We start from the raw sequence: 11274 nt of genomic DNA, 5'->3' as shown, positions 1-11274 counted from the left end.
TGAAAGCAGAAATATAAAGGTAAAGAGATTTTTTTTGTTATATTAATGGTATATACTTATATCTCATTTTAAATTAATCCATGGAAATCACTGAGGCATATGGTCAGGAAAATATCGAGTGGGTTGGATATGTTTATTTAATTGTATGGTTTTCAAAACAGAAATATAAAGGTAAAGAGATTTTTTTATTTTTATTTTATTATATATCATATTAATGGTGTACACTTATATCCTATTTTAAATAAATGGACTTTTTAAAAATGGAAATCACTAAGGCATTTGGTCAGAAAAATGCGTTTTTAAAGTTCAATTTTAGCAGTTATTTTTTATTACTAAGATAATAAGACACCAAACATATTTAATAGCTGGTCTTAATCATCAGTGATTATTTATTTTATATTTATTCATACATTGTAAATAGAATCCCTTCCATGCTATGGAATCCTTGCCCTATTTTTAGCATTTTTCATCCAAACACTTGTTTTAATTTTATATTTTGATATGTAAATAAACTGCTTAATTTTTGGGAGTTGATTGATTTCTTCCAAAGACAAAAAAAAAAAAAAAAAATGTAAAAACATTACATTTCCAGTGAGTTAGTAGTTGATAGTGTATATATACATGAACGAGGAAAAGATGGTTGTGGGTGCAGTCAGTGATAAAACACGATAAATAATAATAATAAGTAAATACTTATATCTTAGTGCAAAACGTTTCGGCCAGAATTTTAAGACTTCATTTTTTTCCATAACTTTAATCTTAAATCATCATTATTAAATTAAAATATTCACATTTATTTATTCCTTTACAGATTATAAAACTTTATATTTTATTTCTTTAATCCTGTTATTTTACTTAGATATTTAATTACCTACATATACGTTTTATTTTCCACCACTTAATTTTCACATATATTTACTTACTATATTTTGATATGTATTTTATTATTTGTTTTTTCCTCTAACATAATTTTAATATTACTTTTCTCATACCGCCTTTATGTTCTTATAGTACTTGAAATGTACATGTCTTTCAACACTACTTATGTATCCCTAATGTTATTTATTTTCTAATCACTCTGAATATTCTTTTATTCATTGGTCGTTAACTTGCTTTTTGGTCTTAGCTCTGATAAATGCCTGAAATTCTGGCCGAAACGTTGGCACTGATAAATTTTTATTTATCTGCGTTCATCACTGACCGCACCCCCTAACCATTTTGGTAATTACTCTTTCTTACACCAAATTACGAATACTTTCTTTTTAAGTTGAACCCAGTCCACTATATCAAGCTCGTAAATGCCAGTCGTTCGTACTTGACCCGCTCAAGTGAGCCCCATTTCTACTTGATTTTTCATTAGACCTCTCTTCTATCTTGACTTAATTTATAAAATTAAGTTTAATAATAGGATTTTAATAAACTTATTCAGCCTTAACTCTACATACAAAACTACTAATAAAAATATATCTCTTAAAAACCTATCATTACTTTAAAATTTGTCCCGAAATAAAGCGGATAATGGCAAAAACTTCAATTAGCAAACAAACATTACCAGGCAATGAGTAATTATTTGCATCCGATTATTTGTCGTTCTACTGAATTTCAACCAGAAACTGAAAAGATTTGGAGTGTTTTGAGGCAATTGTTAAGTTTACGATTTGTTTAGTATGGTATATCTTATTGTCAAGAACACCGTTTCATAATAAAATTCAATCTAATTCTGTAATTTATAGTAAAACTGTTATGTTGGTTTGTTAATTACCTAACATCACCGAAAGATCTCAACCGATTACACGCTTTTTTTAAAAAAACGTTTGGTGTCGTTTTGAGAAGTTCCATAGCTCTGGAAATCCTGGACTTATCTAGTAAAAAAAAAAGAAATTAAGAAACAAATTAAACTTTTTGGCCGACACAAATTGTAAACATTTTTTCGGGTTAATAATGTACCAATTGATTTGTTTCTTTAAGAAGAATAAGAAAAACATATCACTGAATCTATTACACAATTATATATTAACAAAAAATATAAAAACCTAATGTGACATCAAGTAAAGTAGGTAAAAAAAATTGTTTGTTGAAAAATGGAAACCACATTCTTTTTTTACGAACGTAAAATACGTGACTGAAATTTTTTTCTAATTGAGGTTTTTGGCATTATCCGGTTTATGAAGACTGATTTCATATATTGTTGAAAGAATATTTAGGAAATTTGTTTTCTTAAATAAAAATTCCTCCAAATATATCACGTTATTTCTTTCAAAATGGTATTTCAGACGACGCTAAAAAATAATGTGGTTTCCATTTTTCAACAAACAATTTTGTTTACCTACTTTACTTGATGTCACATTAGGTTTTTAAATTTTTCTGTTAAATATATAATTGTTTAATAGAGTCAGTGATATTTTTTTTTCTCCTTCTTAAAGGAAGAAATCAATTGGTACATAATTATTTTGAAAAAATAAATACAATTTGTGTCGGCCAAAAAGATTAATTTGTGTCTTATTGTATTATTTTGACTGGATAAATCCAGGATTTCGATAGCTATGGAATTTCTCAGAACACCAAACTTTTTTTTTAAAAAAGCGTGTAATCGGTTGAGATCTTTCGGTGATTTTAGGTAATAACAGACCAACATGACATTTTTATTACAAATTACAGAATTAGACTGAATTTTATTATGACAGTGTTCTTGACAATAATATATACCATAATAAAATAATTGTAAACTTAACAATTGCCTCAAAACACTCCAAATCTTTTCAGTTTCTGGTTGGCATTGAGCGAAACGACAAAAAATCGGATGCAAATAATTACTCATTGCCTGGTAATGTTTGTTTTGCAATTTCTGAATCAAACACTTGCGTTGGTACTCATGAGTTATACAATGTTTGAACAATTTATACAAGCAATGTTCATCATTTGTAAACATTATTTCTTTGTTCTGAAACATTGGCCAAATTTATTTACTATTTATAATTAATAATGCTGTATTAATTATTTTGAATTTATTAAGTTATAATGTGTAAATTTAAAATGTTGGACACAAGTCATTGGACCAGTAATAATTGATTTAACCAATAAAATCAATAATAAAAAGGAAACTGCCAGAAATTTTTAAGTTTGAAAGGTTTCTCTTCGAAAAGATAATTCTGAAAGTATTATTCTTAAACGGTGTAAATAGTATTAAATGACGCGTAAGCCGAATTTCCACCGGCCGGTTGACTCAAATGCTTTTTAAACTCTATCGGTATTAATTATCTTTAGTTTAACATGTTAAATGAAAACAAGTTATGTTAAATGGAGAAACATTTCCTTCTTTTACCATGTTAAAACGATATAACATTGTTGAGAGTCTGTTTATAGTTCTGTTAAATGGAAAATGACGTCACACAACAGACCAGCTGAGATCGTCATTTTGTTTATTGTCTTAGGTTGTTTGCTCGTAGTATACTCGTAGGATGATCCGACGTAGCCGTTCGCCGTGACGAAAATGATTAAGACGATATTATATTATTATAATATTATAATATTATATGATATTATTAAATAAAATAAGTATTTAACACTAACATTTATTATTTGTAAATATCGTAACTCTCTTTTTGTTTCGTTTTTTATTATATATCAAGTTATTTAGTTGTTTTTCTGTATCTAAAATTATTGATATGCAATTATAATATAGGTTGTATTTAATTACGGCCACACTGTTTTTGTCAATATATTATGTAACCTTATAATCGTTCTAATGGGGTTTAGTTCCAGAATAATAGAATATTTTTCATTTCATTCTAATAAAAATGATCATATTTACAGGTACAACAAAAATCTGCCATTATCTCCTTAACATCAAGACTGAACAGTATAGAAAGACACATTATCATGGACACAGTGTCATCTCAAAACTTCTGTGGCTCACCATTTTGGGTATGACTTTTTATAAAAATGAGGAATAAATTATAAAGACCTTAAAATTATTTTATTCTCTATAAGCTAACATAAACTTGTGTTGGTCCAAACGTACTTGTTAAACACATTCGTTTTTACATTAAATTAAATATAAAAGACTTTCGCTTGTTAACATTGTTGTATCTTTAGGACACAAATTTAACATGGAACACAGAATCACCTCGTTTGACACGCTGTTTGGAAAAGACTGTATTTTGGATCCCTTGTTTCTTTTTATGGACTTTCTTCTGTATTGATGTGTTCTATATATGCACCAGTAAATCGAGGAACATTCCTTGGAACTGGAGAAATATCCTGAAGCTGGTAAGTGTTTTAACTGTTTATATTTTGAATAAATACATTTAATTCTAAGCAGTCTAAACCTACCGAGGCATTTAAAATAACCATGTCTATACATCTCGACTATATGTTAGTCTAGTCAGTAAGAATTTTCAGAAGAAAGACAAATATTTTCTTGTATTTAATACCAGATCGGCCTGATGGGCCTTACATGGTTAATATAACAGTTAATACCAGATCGGCCTGATGGGCCTTACATGGTTAATATAACAGTTAATACCAGATCGACCTGATGGGCCTTACATGGTTAATATAACAGTTAATTTTTTTTTTTTTAACAATTGATTATAGTCTCGTGCAAAAGACACCTCTAACTATTTACAACGCTGTAAATATTAAACAATTGTGAATAATAATGATGAATTATAAAAAAATAAAAAAATATAGATAAAAATAATAATTCTTAAGAAGAGAGAAGAAAAGTTAGTAACAAAAACAATGACATTAAACTAGTGGAAGCTGCTTGAGGAGGACAGGGGCCAGTAATAGTACAAGAGCCCTAGAGGAGAACAAAGGCAGTTATCTCACCCCAATTTTTGATTACTTTAATGAAAGCTATGTATAATTAATATTCCAAACTGATGAGTCTACCAAGTATAGGTAGGGGGAATAAAAAATAGCGGCTGTTTCAAAGCTATAAAAAAAAAAAAATTTCATTCGGAGCTCTATATCTTAAAAAGTAGAACAACACAAGAAAACCTAAGAGAACGTCATTTAAAGAAGAGTAAATTTGCTGAAATATGAGCCCTAATAGATTTATTTACGTTAAATAGATTTCGAGATATAGCTTTTTAAAAAGAAATATTTCATAAAAATGTATGGGACGTAAGATCAGTATTTAGTGAATTTATTTTGAAAAATTTATATTTCAAAAACAATTTGACGTACAGATGTCTATTAGCACTCAAATTAAAGCTAGTTTAATGAGCTATAAAGTATTTTAAGATATTTATCTTCGTAGGAGTAATAGTTTACATGAAATTTGCTGAAATAAACTGATTTACAGTTATTCGGACAAATTTTCATTTGCCAAATTTATATTCATATGTGAATATCATAAAAACTACTACCTCTACGAAGATCAGTGTCATAAACTACTTTATAGTAAGTTAAATTTCCTTTATTTTGAGTGTTGGCAGACATATGTGTGTCTAATGGATCTAAAGATATATTATTTCAAAAATCCAACATTTTATACGAACAACTAGAAATTAACATTTTGTGAGTTTATTTATTCAAATATCATAACAAGAACTACTACTCCTACAAAGATAAATATTATTAACTATTTTGTAGTAAATTTAACTAATGAAGTTTTTCATAAATCCAACTTATTGTCCGAACAACAATCAATTTATTTTAGCAAATATCATGAAAATTACTATTCCTACGAAGGTAAATGTCATAAACGTCTTTATAGTCCATTAAACTAGCTTGAATTTGAGTGCTAATAGACATATGTACGTCACATAGTTCCTGAGATATAGATTTCTGAAAATTAATTAACTAACTACTAATCTCTAGATTAGTAGATTTTTAAGATATTTTGCTTTTTAAAATGCTATATCTCGAGAAATATTGGACGTAAATAGCTCTTTTAGGGCTAATATTTCAGCAAATTTACTCTTCTTTAAATAATGTTCTCTAAGATTTTCCAATGTTGTTGGTAGTTTTTAAGATACAGAGCTCCAAATGAAAAATCAATGTTTTTTTAAGGTTTGGAAATAGCTACCATTTTTTATTTCCCCTATCTATATTTGGCAGACTCATCAATATTGACTAGTAATTATACATAGTTTTCATTAAAGTAATAAAAAATTGGGGTAAGATAACTCCTTTTTTCTTCCCGGCTCTTGTACTATAATGGGTTGTCGCCCCGATTGAAAAAAAAGTAAAGAAAACGTTCTATACAGAATTGAAGTTAACAAAATTTCCTAATAGTTCGTATATTAATTTTTATTTTTGTCTAGCATGCGACTCCGCTTTTTCCTGTATCCCAAAATGTGTTATGCGGGCCCTCCAGTTGTCCAGTCAAATATTAGTTGGAAGTGCAAATTCTGGGGTAATTGTTTTTAGTGATTTTATGTTTTTTTTTTTTTTTTTATGATTTATCATATTTGCTGAAAAAACATTTGTTAAGAAATTTCAGTTACGTAGTCAGCATTCTAAAAAACACTAAGTAGGACACTAAAAACAATTGTACACTAATTAACTATACTATACGGAAATTTTTTTAGCGTGGTACCCGCTTCATTGGCATTGATTGTATTGAGTGTAATAATAAGTTTATGTTTTGAATTGGAACTTGAAGGTACACGGTGAAATATTTACCTGATGTTTTTATGTGTACGTTCCATATGAATTCGACTAGAAATATCTGAAGGTGAGGGGGACTTCTTGTGACGAAAATCAATCATGAGGTAGACACATTGGTTGTCAAATTTGTGCCTCTGGGCTTAAAAACGCCAACCAGAGATGCTACGTATAGACCCTAGCTTTTACTTGATCAGGAAATTCTAATGTATTCTTTATTAATAAAAAATGATACATTTAGGAATATAACAATATAATAAATGGCTACACACAAGTTAAGTTAAAGTATTTACATAATTATTACAAATTAATAAGTTGCGATTGTTTGGAGCTGAAGTCTGTGTTGGTTCACGTCTTGGCAGCTAGGTTGCGCCAGGTTGGCCCGTAATGGTTCTAGTGGTAGCTAGAGTGGTGTCCAGCATATAGTAGCAGTGTCGCTACAAGAAATGCGAGTTAGAAATTGTTATTTTTCTTCGTTTTTAATTGATATAAGCCATGTCTGAAATTATTGACTCTGTCATGAAATAAATATCCTGATGACGGATTATTTGTCTATATTTTTATTGCAATTAAAATTGATTTAAATGTAGCTTTTACGTACAAATAAATACCATGTGTTTTTTAGTTACCATTAAATTTTGTTCTTCAGGTGTGCCTCGGCCTTCTTTTAGCTCTGAGTGCATTTGAATTTCAATACATCGACAGAAGTGAGACAGTCTACCCTGTCGATACATATTCTTCTCTGTTAAGAGCTATATCGCTAGTAAGTATGTAATATTAGTTAGAAAACTTTTTTTTTAATTCTGTATAAAAATTTATTATTCATAATTTCAGGCATTGTGTATTACATTAGTAATATTCCATAGAAAACATGGCCAGAGGACATCTGGACTTTTTTTCCTGTTCTGGTTCTTAGTTTTATTTCTCGAATTTTCACAGTTTTACACATCGATTACGGGACATATTTCGAATGTAAGATATATAGACCAATATATGTATCTTATATATCGTTATACTTGTGTTAAATCTATTGTATTAATCATGTACTTGTCTAGGAAGAAACAGATGCGATGAGGATTGTTAACATTGCAAGCTATTGCTTATACTTCTTGATGTTCTTGCTTTGCTGCATTTCAGACCTGCCTCCCAAGCAGTCGGAATATCCAACACTAGAGGTAAAATATTTTTTACTTCTTCATTTTTGCCCACACATGACCACGCTTAACATTTCTGGAATCAGTATGGAAATAATCTCTATTACTCGACAGGGAATGTTAGAGGTAATAGTACAAGAATCCAAGAGGAGAAAATTGCAGTTATTTCATCCCAATTTCTGATTACTTTAATGAAAACTATATATAATCACTAGTCAAAATTGATTAGTCTGCCAAGTATAGGAAGGGGAAATAAAAAATAGCGGCTGCTTAAATTTTTTTTTTTTCATTTGGAGCTCTATATCTTTAAAACTACCTACAACACTAGAAACCCTAAGAGAATAACATTCAAAGTCGATTAAATTTGCAAAAGTATGAGCCCTAATAGAGCTATTTACGTCCAATAGTTCCCGAGATATAGCTTTTCAAAAAGCAACATTTCACAAATTTCATAAAAAAATACACTGGAAAATCAGAAGTTAGAAATCTATAACTCTGTTAGAAATCAAAACCCTGTACAGATGTCTATTAGCGCTCAAATTAAAGCTAGTTATATGTACTATAAATTAGTTTAGGACGTTTTTCTTTGTAGGAGTAGTAGTTTTATGATATTTGCTCATATAAATTTATTTATAGTAGTTTGGACAAAATGTCATGTGCAAGTCTTATTCATATGCGAATATCATAAAAACTACAACCCTTACGATGATAAGTGACATTAACTACTCCATAGTAAGTTAAAGTACCTTTATTTTGAGTGCTGGCAGACATATGTATGTCATGTTGCTCTTGAGATATATTTTTACAATAATCAAAACTTTTATCCGAACAATAAGAAATTAACATTTTGTAAATTTATTTTGTCAAATATCATCAAAAAAGGCCAAATGTTAGGAATTACTTTATAGTACATTTTACTAGCTTTAATTTGAGTTCTAGCAGACATCTGTGTGTTTTATAGTTCCTGATATAGATTTCTCAAAATAAATTCACTAACTTCTGATTTTCCAGTGCATTTTTTTAAAATAAAATTTTGCTATTTAAAAATCTTTATCTCGCGAACTATTGAACGTGAATAGCTCTATTAGGGTTCATAGTTCAGCAAATTCATCCTACTTTATATGACGTTCTCTTAGGTTTTCTAGTGTTGTTAGTAGTTTAAACATATAGAGCTCCGAATGAAAAATTAATTTTTTTTTTAATATATAAGAAGATGGTCAGGGTTGCGGTCAAAAGAGAAACAAAAATAGTTTACAACTATTTATTTTCCGACGTTTCGCCCCACTTTGCAGGGCTTCATCAGTTGGCTTTATTGTCGCCTTCTGTTCAACTTTTACTTTTGATCAGCCTTGATGAAGCCCTGCAAAGTGGGGCGAAACGTCGGAAAATAAATAGTTGTAAGCTATTTTTGTTTCACTTTTGACCGCAACCCTGACCATCTTCTTATATATCAATTTTTACGGTCTACTATATATACATATACATTTTTTTTTTTTAAATTTGAAACAGCCGCTATGTTTTATTCCCCCTACCTATACTTGGCAGACTCATCAATTTTATCTAGTAACTTTTTTACGTCTTGTCGCACTAGTTCTGACTTGATAATTGATAGTAACAGTAGTGTCTGTGAAGTAACTGTTAAGTTAATTACTAGATTGTTCAGTAATTGCAGCTAAGTAACAGCCACTACCAAGGTGTAACTGCTTGATACTTACGACTATGACAGCATTTACTGTCGTGACAGTAATGTCACACGGTCTAGTATGATAATGCTAGCACAAATCAGTGGACTAACACTCGCGGTGACTACCTCGTTTAACTGTCAGATTTAAACGACTTGACAGTGAACTATCGCAACATATCAACCTTACTAAATATAATGATTTTAGTCAGAATAATAGTTTTCATTTATATTTGCTCTAGAACTTAAAATTGTATCAGGTCCAGGCCCCAAAAATAAACCCAACCCAGGTACAAACATTATATTCTTCCCAAATTATATTCATCACTTTCAAAAATAAATAATGTCCTTAGCTCCAAAAGGGGCCTATCTTCTGAAATTCAAAATCTTAGAAGAAATAATAGCTTGTTACTAATGGAAAAAGTGTCTAAAGGTGCCTCTAAACGTTTAGGTGTCAAACTACAACAAATTCGCGCAAGCGTGTAGATGAGTTATTAGGATTGGGACAAGTTGACCTGAATTTGTGGCCGACCCGTAAAATGTTGGATTTTGGGGGCTTGTGACAAATCAAAGGGGGCTTGTGATTCACACACACGTTTGTGTTCAGTTAGTACTTTTTTAGAACCTCCAAAAGATAAATATTTGTGATCTTCGAGTTTCAATGAATTGAAGAATTCCCCTATCTCGGATTTTATAATTATTTCTACTTTAAGATTGTATATTTTAAAATCCTGCCGATTTAGTATGAATACACTTTTTTAATTTAACATATCACTTATATATATTTGTGAAAACATTATATGTCTAGGTAATCAAATTAACAATAATTTATAATTATAATGAATTGAATTTATAGGTTATTTCGTATTTAGTCGATGAATTTTTATCATCTACCTACTACCATTTTCGTTTCCTTTCAGTCCGCTTCTCTTTATTGTGATCATTTTTATAATGTAAATCGAATATAATATCCTACAAAATTCAAAATAACACACAAGCATGTGGAAACCGACGTTTGTTGCTATATTTGTTTTCCAAACATTTGTACAAGTCTTAGATTTGCGGCAAGTGGCAATTTTACTTAATTTTACAAGAGCCCAAGAGGAGAAAAAAGGCATTTGTCTCACCCCAATTTTTGATTACTTTAATGAAAACTATGTATAATTAATAGTCAAAATTGATGAGTCTGCCAAGCATAGGTAGTGGGAATAAAAAATGGCGGCTGTTCTAAAGCAATAAAAAAAACTAATTTTTTATTCGGAGCTCTATATCTTAAAAAGTAGGAACAACACAAGAAAACCTAAGAGAACGTCATTTAAAGAAGAGTATATTTGCTAAAATATGGCCCTAATAGAGTTATTTACGTTAAATAGTTTTCGAGATATAGCTTTTTGAAAAGCAACATTTTATAAAAATGTTGTATGGGACGTAATTAAAAGATCAGTAATTAGTGAATTTATTTTGAAAAATTTATATCTCAAAAAACATTTGACGTACAGATATCTATTACCACTCAAATCAAAGCTAGTTTAATGATCTAAAAATAGTTTATGATGTTTATCTTCGTAGGAGTAATAGTTTATTTGAAATTTGCTAAAATAAATTGATTTATAGTTGTTCGGACAAATTTTCATTTGCCAAATTTATATTCATATGTGAATATCATAAAAACTACTACCTCTACGAAGATAAGTGTCATAAACTACTTTATAGTAAGTTAAATTTCCTTTATTTTAAGTGTTGGCAGACACATTTGCGTCGTATGGATCTAGAGATATATTTTTTCAAAAATCCAACATTTTTTACGAACAACTTGAAATT

The 11274-nt window shown here is 29.4% G+C and overlaps 1 protein-coding gene across 1 annotated transcript in view; it reads left to right on the top strand.

Moving 5' to 3' along the window:
* The window catches only part of LOC106682389 (multidrug resistance-associated protein 1), a 50638-nt gene that overhangs the window by 3448 nt on the left and 35916 nt on the right, over positions 1-11274 (top strand). The window contains exons 2-6 of the mRNA XM_024360377.2: positions 3814-3924; positions 4096-4269; positions 7268-7381; positions 7453-7590; positions 7674-7793. Coding sequence (XP_024216145.1) covers positions 3880-3924; positions 4096-4269; positions 7268-7381; positions 7453-7590; positions 7674-7793 — 591 coding nt within the window. The 5' untranslated portion in view covers positions 3814-3879. The remainder of the gene's footprint in view (positions 1-3813; positions 3925-4095; positions 4270-7267; positions 7382-7452; positions 7591-7673; positions 7794-11274) is intronic.

The sequence above is a fragment of the Halyomorpha halys genome, unplaced genomic scaffold (genome assembly GCF_000696795.3).
Source record: "Halyomorpha halys isolate HHAL.00 unplaced genomic scaffold, Hhal_1.1 Scaffold410.1, whole genome shotgun sequence".
Taxonomy (NCBI): Eukaryota; Metazoa; Arthropoda; class Insecta; order Hemiptera; family Pentatomidae; genus Halyomorpha; species Halyomorpha halys.
The sequence above is the reverse complement of the archived record's forward strand: the minus strand, read 5'-3'. Positions and strand labels throughout refer to the sequence as shown.